Source organism: Perna viridis, chromosome 13 (assembly GCF_037379345.1).
Source record: "Perna viridis isolate PV_CMFRI_1.1 ecotype Kerala chromosome 13, ASM3737934v1, whole genome shotgun sequence".
NCBI lineage: Eukaryota > Metazoa > Mollusca > Bivalvia > Mytilida > Mytilidae > Perna > Perna viridis.
The window spans coordinates 27,594,310-27,613,541 of NC_142457.1; the positions used below are offsets into that span (position 1 = coordinate 27,594,310).

At 32.9% G+C, this 19,232-nt stretch overlaps 1 protein-coding gene across 12 annotated transcripts in view; it reads right to left on the bottom strand.

The window, feature by feature from the left end:
- Positions 1-1,610: 1,610 nt before the first annotated feature.
- LOC148600181 (frizzled-5-like) overlaps positions 1,611-19,232 on the bottom strand; it is a 52,564-nt gene continuing 34,942 nt past the window's right edge. For 5 of the 12 annotated variants that reach the window (XM_088559317.1, XM_088559320.1, XM_088559318.1 and 2 more), the window contains one exon: positions 1,611-6,441. In XM_088559317.1, coding sequence (XP_088415443.1) covers positions 4,007-5,803 — 1,797 coding nt within the window. In that variant the 5' untranslated portion in view covers positions 5,804-6,441 and the 3' untranslated portion in view covers positions 1,611-4,006. Of the gene's footprint in view, positions 6,442-6,932; positions 7,044-8,185; positions 8,316-11,833; positions 11,855-18,973; positions 19,186-19,232 lie in introns of those variants that run through there. The other 7 variants (XM_088559321.1, XM_088559324.1, XM_088559322.1 and 4 more) reach the window with 4 other exon arrangements.

Genomic DNA, 19,232 nt, shown 5'->3' on the forward strand with positions numbered 1-19,232 from the left:
TTTGTGAGGATTTTTGTCTTCCAGATTGCACAATTATTAGATGTTCAAACCGTGTTCTCATTTTAAATATCATTTCAATACATCATAATCTTTAAATTCTGTTTTTGAATTTATGACGTCACGTCTTATCCTTTTCATTTACACTTCATGTATACATTTGTGTAGTTCGCTCTACTTGATTTATAAACGTTGTGATTATGTTTTCATAACATGAGTTTTAATATAGTATTGTATTCATATTTTAAATTATTACATCGATCTAAAAGTTAGAAATATTGTATGTTAGAGATCAACAAACAATTGTAGTGGTTTGCATACGAAATCGGCGTCCTTATTTTTGTATGAGTGTCCTTGCCACTTACCAAATACAATCTTATCGCGATTTCCCTTGACTTCACTAAATATAATTTTAGATGATATGCTCGATAGTTTTACAGATCTCTTGGGAAAAATGAGCGCCCGTTTAGTAAATCTGGTCCTAAATTTTATTGCCGTGTCGTAAAATAGTTTGCTTTTCTGAAGTTATACATGTTTGTGTTGCGCGACGTACAAGGAATCATTATATGCTCGTCTCCAAATTTTTCCGCAAAATTTTCCAGTTACTTCGTTATTTTTATGACTGTTTTTATCCTATATCATTTTTACTTAATTGGAGAAATAACATAGTTTCAATTGGTATGGTTTATATTGGTTATGGTTGGATTTTGTTGATCTTGGACTATATATCAGAAGTAAGGGATGAATCGTGTTAATTTTGAAAGGGGTGCTCAATTTGAAATTAAAGAGCACTTGTATAGACTATAAAATTTCGTAAGCCTTATATATAAAAAAATGATATTTCATGGAGCAAATAAAAACAAATTTACTATACTCCCATGTCCCTAGTCAAATTATTTAACGGTTGCAGCCTGAAAAGACTTAATTTAATATCAAGTTAACCAACTGGCTTAAAAATGGTGTATTAGCAAAAACTACATTATTTACATCAAATTTACATTTAACTTTTTGTTCTGCTTCGAAAAAAAACCGGTTTTGTTTTTGTTGATTGTTTTTTCTTGCTTATTTTTGTTTTTGTTTTTATTTTTGTTTTTTGCTTAGAGAATAGATTAATCTTACATGCATCGGATACGAGTAACACAGGACAACAGTCACTATATGTATAAGCTTACTTTTTTTGGAACTTATTAAATTTCACCACTCCATGTACTCACCCATAATTATTTGCGTTTTCAGCGTAAGTATAAATTTTTACGTCGGCGTCGCTTGGTCTTTGATGATTATTTCTGTTGTATTCCTTTATTTGTTTTCTGTGTTCGTCTTTTGCTTTATGTATATTAGTTTGGTTTTCCCTTAAAGAGTTTACTGATTTTTCCATAAAATACGCTCCTTTCGAGAAACACAAACTAATCTAGTGCAATTTTGTTCTTTCATTTGTACTTGTACTGTTGACTACAAGTGCGTGTACATGTATGACTTGTTTTATTATTTCTAGTTTGTGTCTTTTTTACTCAATATCCTCCTGGTTTGTTTTGTTTTTTTTTCACTGCTTACGCATTTAATTTTGTAACGTTTTCTATACAGAAAATCCAATTTAAATAGAGAGAAAAAAATGCAGTAATTATTGTATTTTAATTTTCTTTTCTGACTCAGCAGAAATTACAATACATATAAACCCGTGTCAATGAATCCGGGAGAACAGGTCAAATTACTGAAGACAAATTCGTGAATGTAACCATAAATATACAAAATATAACAATAAATACACTAACAAAACACAATATATTCGTCCAGGAACCAAGAAATTGACATTCTGACATATTAAAAGTTGAATTGATAATTTGGTATCATTATACGTATATACTTACAATGCATCTAATAAAAAAAAATCCACAAAATTTGAAGGAGTATTTTTCTCAAGTTCGCTAAACAATATATATTATGATTTTTAAACTTATAACAATAAAATTAGAAACAATATATCCAAAAAGTTATATTCATAGTACAAGTCTGAAATTTTGCTTATTACACCGAGTGTTGAAGCAAATAATAGTCTTCCCAACTGCAGGATATATAACATCCATGAAAAACACAGAAAAAAAAGAAACATTATCAGTCAATATTGCTTCTTTTAACGGAAGTATATTTTTTCTTTTAAATGAAGTTCATTTTCTTGATTCCTTTTTTAGAAAAGTCATCTGCATAAAATTTTACAGATAAATAATTATTATTAGTGATTTCTCACTCATCAGACAAAATGATAATGTACATTGTACATGCACATGCGGAGAACATGTATAATCACAATATGACAATATTATATAGCACCAATATCACATACTTAAACTACATTTTATACGTTGTAACTTTAATTTTAAGACGACATCGTAAAAAGGGAGATAATATTGTTCGTTCGTTAATATCATGATAAAAAGACATAAAACATACTAAAAACCGTGAAAGAATCGGGTGCTACTGACGTTTGAACAGTTCCTGCTTCTAGCAAGACATCCGACTAGCTATGAAATGGGAAACAATCTGCTGTAGTAATACAAAGACTCGTCCATTCGACACAAGTTGTAAACTTTCTGGCAGTAGTAAATTAATATTTAGAAAATTAATCTATTGCATTAAATTTTCTATTCATTCTCAAAATAGGTCGGAGAACAAAAAAAAATGTCAAAACTTTAGAAAGAGAAAAAGTAGTAAACATTTAATAAAATGGAAAAAAAAACTTCAAGACTTATTAGCCATTACGTTTCTAAAACATTACAGTACGGTAGAATATTAATTATTTCGAATCCTGAGCCAAATATCATAATTTCAGTCTGAAAAATACATGTATAAAACCATTAATTTAACAATCAATTAACTGTAACTGTTAGAGAAACGTATAATTTAGATCAACATAACGTGCAGTTCCACAATTCAAAATTATCATTGATTTAAGCTGACAAAAACAAAAGGAGGTAAACGGGAAATATTTTCATAAGAAGAAAATACCTCAAAAAATGTGTCGATGTTCTTTTGTCAAAAATTAACATCATGAAAAAACAATAAAATACAAAATTCCATTGTTGACAGCACCGGAAAATTTTAATTATAATTTCGTTTTTAATAATCAATATTTTCGTTTAGAATTGGAAGTAGAATTCTACTCTCTTTAACTATGACATCCAATTACCAAACAGAAGCATCAATAACTATGACAAAACGTACTTTTTTTCCTTTCACCAATTCCACCATGAGAATCTATCAAATTTTAATGCTAGCTTAGACTTGGCACGGCCAATTGATTTAATATTTCGTCACAAGTAAAAAAACTCCTACATTTTGTTAAACAAATATTTGTATTTTATTTCATTTTCACCGTACAAAAGGTTTTTTGTGCAAGTTTGAGATATTTTCCGTATAATTCAAATTCATCCATTAAGCGTCTATTGTGAAAGAAGATTTTAAACAAATTTTCTGGCATGCACACGTACCCGGTGTAGTGAATTTAAGGGTTTTTAAGTTCATATTAATCGGTTTTCTTTCTTTTTTTGCATTCTAAAGGTAATTTGGGTTCTTAGAACTCATTTGTACTTATAGATTTTGCAAAGTTTTGACATCTTAACTTCGACTCCAGTATCTGGTACCCTTGTTTACTTTTCTGAGTGATATCCAGTTAAACAGGGTGCAAAGTTCTATCTCTGTTTATTTGAAATAGGTGTTTAAGTTGAATGAACTATTGACCATTATTTAATTATCAAAACTGGCCTTTACAGACTTGTTCGTGGATGATTGTTTGACTTGTGTAAATCTCTTAGCAAACACCATGTCCAAACATCCGCGCTTTAATGAACACACAAAGAAAAACTGGTGAATTAAATATTAGATATTTAACAATTAAATATAAAATCAAAATAAGCCAAGATCAGTGCCAAATTGACATCTGAAGGGGGATATCTATGAAAGGGGGATGAAACTCTGATAAAACACACAATTTACCATTTACACAATTGCCCAGCTATACTTGGCTGAGCGGCAACGGTTTTACTCCCGGGTATGACTGATTTGAAAGTTTGGTGTGTCTAGAATGGAAACTGTCATTTGCTTTCTTACAACAGAAATATTTTTGGAAAAACTTTTTCCAAGAGTCCACTGTCTTTCCGGTCCAAATCCAGAAACCGGAAGTGATTCCAACCACTAAGCACATAAAGTATTTTAACATAAATACGGAATAGTCAGGCTTGTAGTCACCAAATTTACACGAACAATTGTGAGATTTCTCCCATTTGTCTTTTAAATGCTGTTCGTAAAAATAGCACGCAATTACAATTGTAGCAGGCACTGTATAGAGAACGGTGAAGACTCCAATTCGAATCATCAAACGTTCTAATTTGTCAGTTTTTCCTTGTCCTTGTCTTTTAATTACACTTCTAATGCGGAATAATGAAACAAATCCAGCTATTAAGAACGAAGTCCCAAGAAGTAAATAAACAAACAAAGGGGCCAAGACAAAGGCCCTTAAATTATCTACATTCTGATTGCCAACATAACAAATTCCGGCGATAGGATCGCCATCTACAGAACTAATAGCGAGAACAATGATGGATTTTATAGAAGGTATCAGCCATGCCGCTAAATGGAAATATTGTGAGTAGCTGGCTATGGCCTCTTGTCCCCATTTAAGTCCTGCTGACAGGAACCATGTCAATGAAAGAATGACCCACCATATCGATGAGGCCATACCGAAAAAGTAAATAAGCAGAAAAACAACGGTACACAAAGCAGGGCCTGTAGTTTCATATCGTATCATTTTTCCATCGCAAGCAACTGCTGAATGTCCAACAGCAATACGAATAATATATCCTATGCTTACCATGAAATAACAAGCACTTAAAAATATTATGGGCCGTTCTGGGTATTTGAATCTCTGCATATCTACGCAGAATGTCATGATCGTCATTGCCGTCGACACTGCACAAAGAACCGACCAGAGTCCTACCCAGAACGTCGTGAAGGTGCGTTCATCGTCGGTAAGAAACGGACTTGTACAATTCATAGCACAGTTGGCAAACCCACCTGTGCCTACTTTCCCAAAAAGTTCACTTGTTTCATCCAGCTTGACCATGTTACATCCACAGTTTTTACACTGTTGTAAGATGCCATTAATATCAATATTGGTGCCAAAAGTTGGAATTCTGCCAGGGTTGATATTAGTTCCAGGCTTGATGTTTGTTCCAGTGCCTGGATTATAGTTAGTTTGAGTATTGCCCGGTTTGTTGCCTCCCGACTGCCCGGGATGTATGGGCTGTTGAGTTCTCGGAGGAAGTGGTGTAGACCGATCAGTTTGGTTTACGTCAATACAGAGTTGATTTTTATCACCGTATACGGGGAGATTGTTACAATTCATCCTTTCAGGCCAAGCAAATCCATACTGTGCCATTAGTGGAGCACATCCTGCTTTAGCCCGTTCACACACAGACCGACAGGCCGGTAGAGGCTTTTTATAGTTTGTGATACATAGTGGCGCATACATGCTGCACAAAAACAGTTTTAAGTCTGGTGAACACTGAATTTCCACCAAGGGCCAAAACTGATGTACTTCAAGACCGGCTTCCTCTTGTGTTTCATGATTAAACTGATTCGGGAAATGTGTGAGATTATAGCCTATACCTTTGCACATTGGAATTGTTATCTCCTGGCACATTCTATCATCTTCGTTTGCATTCACTGTCACAACATTTAGTCTGACGGAAAATAGCACACAAAACAATAAATAGACACTGCTGACAGACAGCAAATGTTTGTAGAATTCCATGTTTACAAATTCCAAATTTAGTTGTTTATATCACCAGACACTCCATTGAAAACATCGAAAAGAAAAGTTTTACCAAACGTTAGGTTCTTAGTCCAGAAAGTCTTATTTAGTGGGACTTTAATTCTTTCACTTTGGTTGTATTGTTGTATATAAAATCCTCTTATATCTCAAAATGTTCCACTAGAATTAAGTCCAAACATTGCCAATACTAAGATGCATTAAAATCTTTAGTTTAGGTGTTTAAATACTATACATATTGTTGTTTCACTATTTCAATTTAAACTCCAACGGCAGGTTTGTGTTCGCTTTTTTTAAATACCCCCTTTAATGGCTTATGTCAAAACTTCAATTTGCACCAAACATGCCCTTCCAACCATGTCAAGACTACAATCTGGATTTGATGACTTTATCGCATAATCTCTGGTTTATAGAGGGTAGCAATATGAATTATTTTTAACAAAAAATGACATGACGGATGTCAATAATTTTGCTCGTGACCAATCAGATAGGTGTGTTGTACAAGTGTCACTAATTGTAAGCTCCGCCCATCAGATTGATAAATAAAGGAAAGATTTTTATCTACAGCCCGTTGGTTACGGCTTGTCAACCTTTTATAATGAAGTTGTAGATCACGTTTCCTGTGAAAATAAATAACGCAATAATAAAATAATGAAATAAAACAGTTTCTTGTCGATGTAACTTTGATAGCATTTTAACGGTATAGTTAGTACAACGTTATAAAACAATTTATTAGGCACAAAATTATTTTTAACCCTAATACGACAAACGACTCGATTTATACCATTGTAATTACAGATCTGCAATTTTGACCGGCTAAAATTTTTAAGCTATTAAGTTAAATGAAAATAAAACATATTTCCAAATCAAAAATGTCAACCTGGTTTTTGCTTTTACTTCTAAACAATTGTAAATTGCAGTAATACGTTTACTTGTTAGTTTATACTGAATGTAAACACTTCATGACATTATATACATTTGCGCAAACTCTCATCTGATTTAACGCTGCATGTGTTTGATAATACGAGACATTTCACCGCGGGTAAATAAGTGCTCCTATTTCTTCATATCATCCCGTTCTTGTATTTCTACAAGTCCGGGTCTACAATACCTTATTTAGTGTCATCTGAAGGGTCAGGTGTATTCGACTAATGAGCTGGGTTCCTGGTGTTTTAGTTTTTGTACTGTGGCGGTGGAATTTGTGAACAGACGGATTTGTAACCTAATTGGGAGAAATTTAACAAAACAATCAGACTTTGCTTGACAGAGCTCAGCAGGCCTTCCTTATTAAATTTTTAACCAGTGAAAACATTCTATTGTTCGGATGAAATGGCAGATATTTCGAGTGGGCAGAAATTTACAAACTCAAAAGCTTTATTATTCTACAAAAAGACAAGTGAATAAGAAGTCCTAATTACAGCGATAAAAATCTGATAATTAAATCAGCGAAAAATTCCGCGGACAGACGAAGGCGAGTCGAGCATGTTGGGAAAATTATACGACACTCTACTTCATCATTATAATATATCTCTATCAAGATCCCCGATGTACCTTCAAAGATACATCACTGTATAATTATTTCTTATGTAAGTAAGTAAGGTCGAATGGGCTGACAATTTTGACACTTTATTAGTGATAGATAGGACCTTGTTTTGGAGAATGTCGACTTTGGACAACCCTGCCCTGCAGTTCTGTTGATGTCACGAAATATATACAAGAAAAACTGCATTGCAATATAGACACAGAACTGTCAACTCTATATAATTACATCGATTTTACATTTACATTAACCACGGTTACTTGTAATTTAATCACTCTACCAAAACATGTTCATGTGTCAAAGAAAAAATATGTATAACATATAAAGTCAATTACTTCATGTACATGCAAGTTTATATTAAATAATAATACATTTCTGTAAACAAAAATATTAAAGATAACCAACAAAATTATGAAGTTACATGTAAGATGACGTTTTGTCTCAAGCTACGAACTGTTTCTGACACATGATTTATTTTCAAAATGTGTCACACATAAATCGAGGAAACTTGAAGCAAATCTTCACAGTTTTTAACAGTTTGTCAAAGTTGTGGGCAATTCTTCAAATTAATTAAACAATAATTGAGGCAATTATAAAACAAATTAGCTCCACGATTCACAGCTTTGCTACATAATTATTAGTCACAACCAAACAAAGTGCCACATTAACAAAAAATTATCAAGTTTAGAAAAAAAAAATATTTATCTAAATCCCATTTTTACAAACTGTAAATTAAGATTTAGTGAAGTGATACAAGTAGATAACTCATTATTAATTACATTAAGAGGAACAGGTTACAAAAGTGTCATTATCTAAAAACTGACCATTAATAAGCTAAATCCGATCATTAGTCAATCAGAATCTTTCCTGTAACAATGAAATAAAGGAAAGATTTTAGATCGTTATCACCAAGTGCCACAATTTGTATCTTTACATTTTAACATGATAATCTTAAGTGGATAATCCTGCGGTTATATGCCAACTGATAAGAGCAACACTTAAAACTGATCCTCCCCGCACTGCATTTATCGGTATTTAATCTTTCTATTATATAATAAACGCATTCAATAATTAGTTAAATTAAATACTCGTTTAATCTATAATTTTGGCAATTTATTTAGGTACTGCACCCCAAACATATGTGGTAAGTTTTGACACGAGGGTTGTTAAGTCCAAACCGCAATTTCTAAATAAAGATGAGCTAGCTTTGTTAGTAAAGCGAAATACTTATTCATTATTTACTTATTTTATTTCTGATGACTCAAACACACAGAATCTTAAAATTCATTTCTATTGTCTCAGTAAAACCAGGATACACACATATTTAAATAAAGCAACATGTCAATCCGTTTAAACAAAGAAGAGAAACGAACAGACCTGTACAAAAACAAAACACAAAGGCGGACAAAGACGCGGTGCATCGTGCATGCTCTTTATACATTTAAATTAGTTCCTAATATTACGGAAAGAACTTTTTTTAATGTTGGGCGTCTGGCTATTTAAAAAAATAAATAACATGGAAGTATGCCCCTCTAGTTGGAAAAATGCTTTCCACGCTTTCAAATTTGAGAAAATGTCGAAAGTAATTGAAAATCAAACTGTTTCCTATTCGTCGGTCTTTTGGCCTTCATATGAAGGAAGTATATCTGATGACCTTTGAATTGGCTCAAAAACGCAACATAGTCGATGTTGTTAGAATAACAAAAGACTTGACTGTGTCCCCTGTTTGAATTTTTTACATTATTGGGATATTTTATTATTGCAAAAAATTACTGATTTGAATGCACAATAACTAAAATTTACATTATTGAATTTTTTGACATTATTGATTCGCGATTTTTCTCTAAAAATTACTAAACCGTATTTTCGGACAGTATACCAAAATCGCGATGATTTATGAAAGCAATAATTTTGAAATTTAAAATAAACAACCAGGTCTCGAATATATTGTTAGTCCACTATGAACACGATATAGTGACACATCTGTACGAAATCATGTTTTGGATAAAATAACAGAATTTCTAAAATATGACTACATTTGGATTTGTCACAAATTCATGTTTTTGTCCCCTACATGTGACATGCACTACACGTACGACGTAGAGACCCGAGGCAGAGTACGCTATTCAACCACAAATCACGCAGTTAAATGATCTATACACGTGGAGACAACATGAAATTATTCTGGAGTTGAGCGAATACTCTACCGTCACTAGAAGACGAACGAGTTAAGCGGAATTTTTGTACAGTAAATACATATGAATTCAACAACTTTTAGAGATATCATTTTTCACCTAAACACTTAGTATTAAAAAATCAACAGTAGAACGATGTAGATGTCCATGCATTTGCAACATTGAAAATCTCGCATATGCAAAAAATAATGCAATTAAAGACATATTTCGATACTGAAGAGATAAACGAATGACTCCTGTATAATACTGTATTTGGAATGTTTTCATCCTTGCATAGCTGCGCCATATAACAAACGTCTCAGATTACTGTCGTATTACATTTACCCATGAATTATCCGTGCGTTCAGGGTATAAAACATGTACCGGAAGAGTAACCAAGGGAACCAAGATTTTAGCGGAAATAAAAAGAATGTAATCCAGGGAGAAAGACGAGACAGGAAAACAGACACACAAAACAAAAAAACATAAAATAACCAAAATAATACGTAAAAAGCAACAAAAAGTACATGACTCGTCTTTTGACCGGAAGTAATAGTAACCTTGACAACAGTGTTCACGTCTAGAAAAATAAAATTTACTGTTTCTAGTCCAACCCAAACAAGTTTTGATTATATTGACAGAAAACATTCCACTTGATGGATGCAAACGATTTAACTTCCATATATTAACTCAAACGCTCAATGCCTTTCCGGATATTCACAGGATCTCGAAATTCATAAAATTGGTGCCACACGATCCGGCCGTTTGTTGACACGGTTTACCGTATACAACTGAGATAAAATCATTAGCAATAGATCTATCTCTTCCGACAACACCATATGTTTATTATTAGGAAATTAAATTAATATTTGAACATTACTTAAAACTTAGCGAATGTTAGAGAACCAAAGAATTTCCACGACCTTTTGTTTGTTCATGCAAATTAAATGACATCGCAGAGAGTTTGCAATTGTGTCAGACCGGTTTTCTAAGTGGCAGAATTATAAATATTTGACATATACTGTAAGAACAGGACTTAAACAACTCCTAAAGAATTATAATATTGGGCATTTGAAAGCTATTAAAACGACAGCGTTCGATGTAACTTCGATAGATTTGAGTGTTACCATAAATATTATAAAGGGTCAATTATTTTTTAAGGATTTGTTTTCTAACAAGTTTGTGTCTGCGTATCCTAATGTTTTTATACTTATCTCTTTTCGTAGTTGAAATTTTCACGATGTACTGGTTAATTTGTATAAGCACTATGCCATTCAGTTGGATGTGAAGGCGCACTGAATGTTTTCGCGTCCCATAAAACAAGTATGGAGAAGCAAGTTAATGTAATTAATAATTAAACATTACAGTAATTGTCTATAAAAACCTAGTTTAAAGTACATTGGAATAAAAAACGTATTCCTGCAGTAAAATTAAGTTGGAGAATGCAAGTACTGTTTTTGTGTAATCTTGTATAACAACATCTTTCGTCATTTTGGAAATTCAAGTGAACAGTTCAAATAAAAAAGACTTCAGTTGATGGAAAGAATAAAGAAAATACAAAATACAATAAAAAGATATCATTACCTGTTGGATGTGGTGGTCCTGCAGGATGGTCACTCACGTTGAAGTGTAGATAGAGGATAAAATTTTATCAGTCTGATATCGGGTGTTTGCCAACTATTGAATAACCGCTTAAGATAGACGGATTAGTTCCATTTATGATAAATTGGTGGGAAAACACACACTGTTTAATACTGCACTTATAGGATTTTATTTAAATAGGAGATACTTCAACTAAATCTGGTCCATGATTTTAAATTTCAAGTAAACATGACCAAATATGTACTCGCGCTCCGTTCGGTACGCTTTTGTGATTTACGTATTACAACGGATTCAAAATTTGAAATGATAATTTAAAATGTTTTGCGGGGTGCAGCTTGATATGAACGTGGGCACCGATTCATGTACAACTGGGAAAAGAGAATAGGCACTCCTTTAAATTTATATCATGCAGAACTAAGATGTTTTATTTCCTAAATTAATGTCGCCCTTTTTGCTCCTAAATCTTAAATGGCTAAAATCACATCAGACAAATCAATCCCAGCTTCACGGTGGTCGTATGGCGCTGTATGGTACAGTTAAAAAAAATATACACATTGACTAAACTTTTTGAGGATATCGTGAAAATATTTGTTTCCGGTGCTTTTTTGGCACAATCGTACACGTACATGTCCAATGTACATGAAGTAGGGGTCACCAAATCGAAAAACTCTTCACTCTAAAGCCATAAGTTCGAACCTTTCATCACGTCAGCACAAGGAAGTGGCGACTGTGTAACTACATGCATCACCAATACCTATTACATGTATCTACTAAGGGTTCAAGCCAAGTGTCGGCGAAAAATCCTGAGGGCTGTAGTCAATGAATCCGGCAACACCAGGACCGGAAAAAAAGAATTGAAGAATTAGAGGGAGTGTTGACCGATCAATGAGGGGCACTCACGGTCACGTTTCAGTGATTTTCAGGCAATACTGTTACAACCAATTTAAAAAAACGAGAGGGCGCGTTGGATTCACCTTACAACACACTTGCTTCTTTACTTTACCTCATGATTTTATCGTTTACTCATATTAAACCGTAAGGCGGCGTTTAGACAGTCACACGGAAATTGAATTTATGAAATCGTTCAACAGAATTAGAGATAATTCTACTGAAGACGTCTTATAAAACTGTGTAATTAATTTCGATCTTACATTATTTTGCACTGAAGAGCATATTTTCATAATTCCTTAGTCACAGATTGTCAAAGAGGCGACGAAAAGGAATCATTTTCCTAAACTATGACGAATAAACGAAAATCTGGCTTCTTAGTAAACAACAAATGGCATATTTGGAAATCTACGGATTTTAAATCGTCGGAAAAATGACAGAGATCTAAAATTCAATTTTCCTTCAATTATTTACAAGTTAACCTGGGGTTCCCTCGTTGCATTCCTGCGACTTCCAGAAGTGAGAAATGCCTACGGATAATTCTATCCTTGTTATTACGGACGAGTCAGGGTGACTCATATAAAAACATCCAAACTGAAGCCATGATAATTAACTGAATCATACAGTGTTCAACACCATCATTGAGGAAAGTCTGTATTTGACAAAATATAGCCAATAGCACGTCGACAAACAGTCATTGAAGTAAAGGGCGGTAACTCGGTAATGAATTAACCGGAACAAGTTTTTAATAGTTTTCCTTGTTTTAATCAGGGGTGGATTCAGGCTGGGGCGTAGCCGGCGAGCGCCCCCTAAAATTAACTAAGCATGGGTTGTCATGGATAGAGTTAGGCGGTTTCAGGTTGAAACTTTAATTTCTCTTTAATTTTACCATAAAAGATACCTACATCGCTCCCACTCTGGAAGAATATTTCAAACATTTAACTTAAATTTTTTTTAACTATGCACCCCACAATCTGACACCCTGGACCCGCCCCTGTTAATAAATAGCACCTTAAACTCCCCCCCCCAAAAAAAAAAAAAAAAAAAAAAAGAGAAGACATTGGGAATTTCATTACTAAATATTTTTTGTTTAAGTCACTATGCATAATTTTGAATTAATGTATATCAAAACGTAGTCTAATTTTAAGCAATCTATGCAGGAAACAAGAATTTATCACTATTGGTGATTTGTGTAGTTCATCTTTCCAACCTTTGTAAAGAACTTAAGCATGACGAGGGGTAGAAAAAATAGTTTGCATTTTTGCAAAAGATGAATTTTAAACCACGGTTTTATTGCAAATCGACAAATATAACATCATCCTGAAATACATTAGGATTGTCAAAAGTCTCTCTGTAAAATATGTAAAATAAAAATAATAACTTTCTTTTATTATTATTGCCATATAAAAATAATATGAATTCAATTACTACAATTCAAATCAATGTGTAGCAGCTGGAGTAGCAATAACAAATCGAGGACTGACGGGAAGACATGACAAAAAGTTTCGTTGCAGTACATTTGTACATTAAATTTTACACCAGAAAGTACTAGTATCAGTCTTTATAAAAATCAGACAGGAGGTGTATCATGCGTGTCAAAAACATATCAAATTCTCTTTTATTTCTTTTTCTTTCTGAGGCGATGACCATTTGAATAGGAGTGTGGTCTGGAAGAACTTTGAAATAAGTATTTTCACTAGAGCCATTTTTTAAAATAAATATGACGTCTTGAAGATGACAGAAAAAAAAATATCCATCGAAACACTTCGACCCGTAGAATATCCTTAAACAAACACGAAAAAAAAAAAATTTCGTTCGATGTATGTGAAAGTAAATATTTCAACCGTTAACTTAAATTAATAAAATCATTCAACGTGCAGAAATTTTCCAAGCTCCCCCCCCAAAAAAAAAATCAAATGGTCGCCCCTTTACACATATATCCTGATATCTTAACATCGTTAAAATATACCGCATCAACATTTCACAATTAGAAAATTTAAAAAAAAAAAATAGAAAAAAGGCTTGTAGCGTCAAACTAAAATACGTCGGTAAATCGATTTAAATATATGCATAAACAAAGTTTAAGACGCATTCGAATGCCCAAAAGCAAAGTGCGGCACTTCCCCTGATAAAACATAAATACGAGATTTATAATGATAAATTATAAAAACATGATAACTCATTATTGACTATAACGATTATATCAATGTTTAATGATTAAATTTAAGGACTTTATTTGTCAATTTGAAACCGATAGATGTCAATTTAAAGAATAAAATATTTTCTTTGTGCCTTTAATTCAAACAAACAACTCGAGGGCAATGTCAATTTTAGCTGATTTAGACCAAAATATAAAAACATAAAATGTTGTTGTTTGTGAAGAAATGTCAGAAAAGGTTCTGTATTTATGTAAGATGATCGTTGATTTAAAGCCGATAATTAGGTTCCTGTTAAAAATGAAAACCTCACAATTAGGAGCATTACTGAGTAATTAGTTTCTTCAGTAGAAGCACAACCTAAGTCCATGGGATCAATAGAACGTGCTGGAAAATAATTACTGTCAGAAAATAACTACCTTCTCAACTCAGATTTCAACAATGAAATATAATGCCTTAAATAATCTCATCTTAAACTGTACTAAATGAAGTAACTGTTCGTACAAGACAAACGCCCTTATCACAGTTATATCCAAAATGACTAAGTCTAAGAAAAATGAAGAATCGCAAAATCATACACAAAAGGGTGTACTTCCAGATAAAATAATTAAGACTGATAATACACCTGTATATAAGTGATTCAATTTAACTTATCGCCTTGGTGCTGAACTTGAGTCATATGGACAGAATTTAAAGTTTATTTTTAGCTCATTAACCCCAAGTTACATGTAAATGTATCTGGTCCAAGGCTGAACTGAGCTCGAACAATTATTAAGTCCATTTTCAGATAATATTCAGTCATAAAGATAAGGATCAATATCTTTCCCATGGTTTAAAAATGTATATAATCAATTTAGTGGCGTAAAACTTAAGTTTGATTGTCTGTAATTCCCACCAGTCTTTTCATTCTACATGCATATGTTTCGTTTATAACAATAGCTTTATTAAAATGAAAGTATGCATTGTTGAAAACTTGATACTTTGTTTAAATTTTTATTACATGCCAGATTAAGCTGTACATGTTCCATTTTGTAGAATAAAATTATGATATACAGAAAATGTAAATCGGGAACAGATATAAACAGTCACATGTGTAAAAGATAAAACCCAAAAATACAGAGCGTAGGGTTAAAGCGTGCAAATTTTAAGGTTCCGTCCCAGTGTAGTTCCAAGAATAGAAATGGACTAAAATTATACTAATTCAATTTTTTAATACTTTCTATATAACAAGTGAACAGAAATATATGGCTTCACTCACTCTTATCAAAATTAAATTGTATTTTAAACTTTTAATCGGAACGAAGCGATTTTCCTACTTCCATTTCCGGTCCGTCTGCTTTGTTATATTTAAGCAGTTTTCTTCTCAATGGGACGAGGTGGGGGGGGGGGGGTGCTGGGACTTTATGTTGAGTTACAATTTTTTTTTCATTTGAATGATTTATTTTTGCCTGCTCATGGCTACTCATGGCTGAAGATGAAATAGTTTTTGCTCAAATTTGAAATTATTAATTTTTTTTCTTCAAAATAATTCCCCATCGGTATAAACGCGATTCAGTGATAGAACTGGAAAGAATGGGATCGTAAACGTAAGTCCATGCATACCGATGAATAGATAGTCAGTCAATATTTGTTTTAATTTTATGTTGTTTTGAATTCAAATTGTAATATCTGTCATTTTTAGGTAGTGATACTAACGAAACATTGGTAGTCCAACCTGGCTAACGATTGTATCTTGTTATTGACATGAACACCTTATGTTGGCCACTGTGCTGAAGAACCATTGATGTATTTGATAGCAGAGGAAATAAACATGATAGTAAGATGTGTATGACCAATTAAGCTTAAAACTGACCGCGATGTCTTAATTGCAAAAACAGTCCTTGTCAACACTTGCAGATTTGCTGAAGTATAATTTAATGTTTTCTTTAAAGGGGAAATTTTAGTAAAATACTGTCTTGCTTCGCATACGGGTACAAGTGCATATACCAGTTATCGTTCTTGTCATCGTGATATCACGAGCCCAGGAGGAATATTCTCATTGAAACTGTTGTACGAGAACACAGTTTTGCCAAGCTACATGCCATTGTTCGTGTAACTGGCAGCTGCTAATTCATCATATACTGGCAATTCAAACATTTGAGATTTTTGTTTTGCTGAGACAATTATATTCGAGCATTCGTCTTTATCAAAGCATTTTACCTGAATATTTTATAAATCCTTTGCTGCACGGATGAATGTATGAATGAGTAAATTCAAAGTATGTATGTAGATTTGTAAGATTCTGAGAAATAGATGGATAATTTGATACACCTTATTACACATATAGGTATGATGGAAATATTTTTTTCCCGAAGAATTCTTTCGGTATTTTGTTGGTTTAGAATTAAAACGGAGATTTCGAAGTTCTCTGAAATATCGCCATTGTCTCAACTTGCTGTGCAAATTCATTCGACGCAAGAAGATGGTGAGCTAGGAGAATAATTTGTGGTCTACCACGAATCTATAAATTTCGTATCTATGTAGATTGGCTGTGATACGCTATTTAAGTTAGAAGACATTACAGTGGGTTACAGACGGACGAACAGACAATTTTAAAACTAGTAAAATTAAATGTTTTCACTCTTCTCTTGGGTAAAATAGTGAATCTGAATTTAAAAGACGTCGACATAACAATAAATTGCCTCATGTTCAGGAACAGATTTTAGTAATAACTTCAATAATTTAAAATCTGTTATCGATTTTACTTTCATTGCTGTTTGTTTACGAATGTTTTGTTTCAGTCGAGTATTTTAATAGTTCAACCTTCATAACTTCATTTTTAGGAAACAAATATTATACATGTGTCTTAATATTTTTCGCACTTACTAAAATTTATTATTTTACTGAACGTGTCTAATACAAGTTTGAAAGAGCTGACATCCAAATGAACACATTCAGCAAATATTGACCGTACGAAAAACAAACATAGAAAATTAAACCATGATGACTAAGTAAATAAAGTCTTAACGAATCTGCGGAACATCTTTGTTTACTGAGATGACTTTAAACGGTTTTTTATTCACCTTACGAGAGCTGCATGCTGGGAGGAAAAAAGTTGACACGCTATTTGTTTAACATCTAAATCTGGATTGAGTTTTGAATTGCTGGCAGATTTTGTTTAGTTTGTTTACATAAAGCCTAATAATCTCTGCTGCAGAACTGCGGGCAACACACGAGGATTCATACCTCTTCAGTTGGAGAGGATCAAAGGAAAGGTTCGATCAGGACAATGCACGGTTATTCACCTACGGTATAAAAGAAGCAGAAAGGGGGGGAGGGCAATACAATTAACCAAATTTTAAAAAAAATATATCGTAACTTATGAAAAGTATAGTCAAGTGAAAGGGTGCAGTACTTTTGGCGTCCGGACTCGAGGATTCAAGGACTAATAACCCACACATTTTAGGCAATGATCATGACTTTTAACTAAACGCTTACTACATCATTAGCGGGCAAGACGGAAAACACCATTTTATGAAGCTTCATGTAGACTCGAAGGTTTTGTTCCGTATCTAAAAATATCACACCGTTCGAAATTTAAATTTTTTTTTTAAAAATCAAACACAGAGCACTAAGTCTGAACACAGAATATATGATTAAAAATTGATGTAAAGAAAAGCCATGTAATTATTACTTACAGTCAAACTTTATCGTTTCTACTCCTACAAAACTGATAGTAAATTCAAACAAGAAAGCTATAACTGGCTTTTTATCGAAAGAGCTTATTTCAGTGGAAGACATTCTCTTGTCAAAACATGGCAAATAAAGACGCATGATTATAAATAAACCGTTGATCCGATTATAGACTCCAATGTCTAATGCCACTATTATCTTGTTAGAAGGAGGTTGGCGGGAAAAGACTGCAATTAGAAATTGACATCGTTGATATTTTGCTTGATAAATTCTCGTCAATAATTGTCCATTACAGGACAGATATATCAAGACTTTGTTACAATGAGGCAAATTAAGTAAAGAATTAATATATAGTATAAAAGAAGATCTTAAGAGAAAATAATTGGTTTTTGTCATCATGTAGACTGTTTTAGCATCCTTTGGAACATCAAACAGTTTGCTTGGTGGTTGTTTAAATGGATAAACAACTCGGAACATTTCAGTTTTAACTTTTAAGTACCAGTCCACATAAAATTCAGACATAGCCAATAATAAAGTGATTCATGATCTATTAAAACCCACCAAACAAACGATGCATTTTCATTCTACATATGCTGTACTTTCACATAACGACAATCTTTTCTGCATTCATTTCTGCACTTTTTAGAAAATCATACATTTATCTCCCACTAAAACTAACAAGATGAAGCCAAATCAAGAACAATAACTCTTGTCAAGTGCAAATTTCATGTACACTCTATATATCTCATAAGCGAAACAACCAAATAAAAAATTAAGACTGATTATGTGATCAGTAACAAGAAATGAAACTGATTTTGGAGGGTTTTTGACATGCATGAATGACCTTATGTCTGATTTTTGGAAAAACTGCTACTTAAAGAATGCCCACTGCATGTAAAAAACAAGCAGGTCCTATGATGCGGGTAGCACTGGGTAAATTTTATACCACCATTTTTTTAGTACAATTTGATGTTTGACCCATTGTGTTGACGGAGAGAACAGTGCTTTTCTGTATCAAAAGTCAAAATGGATGACACAGATTATATTTTCAAATTCCATAAATCAAGTAAATCATGAATACATAATTAAAAATGTAATTTTCTTTAATTCAAATCCCTTGTAGTCTATGTATAATTTATTTTAAAAGTTTAACATTTCAGTAAATTACAAACCAACGCTCTTTGTTTAAAAAAAGTTTGTGATCTCTAAATAAATGAACAAAGTGTGGCATATGCCACCCGCTGCCTGGGTTCCCAGTGACTTCTTCTTGCGTGCTTTAGTTTCTTATTCTGGATGTATGAAAGATGCTATTGACACATGTTGTTCCAAATCCTAAACATTCAAAAAAATTATGATTCGCAAAGAATATAAAGGCGTCG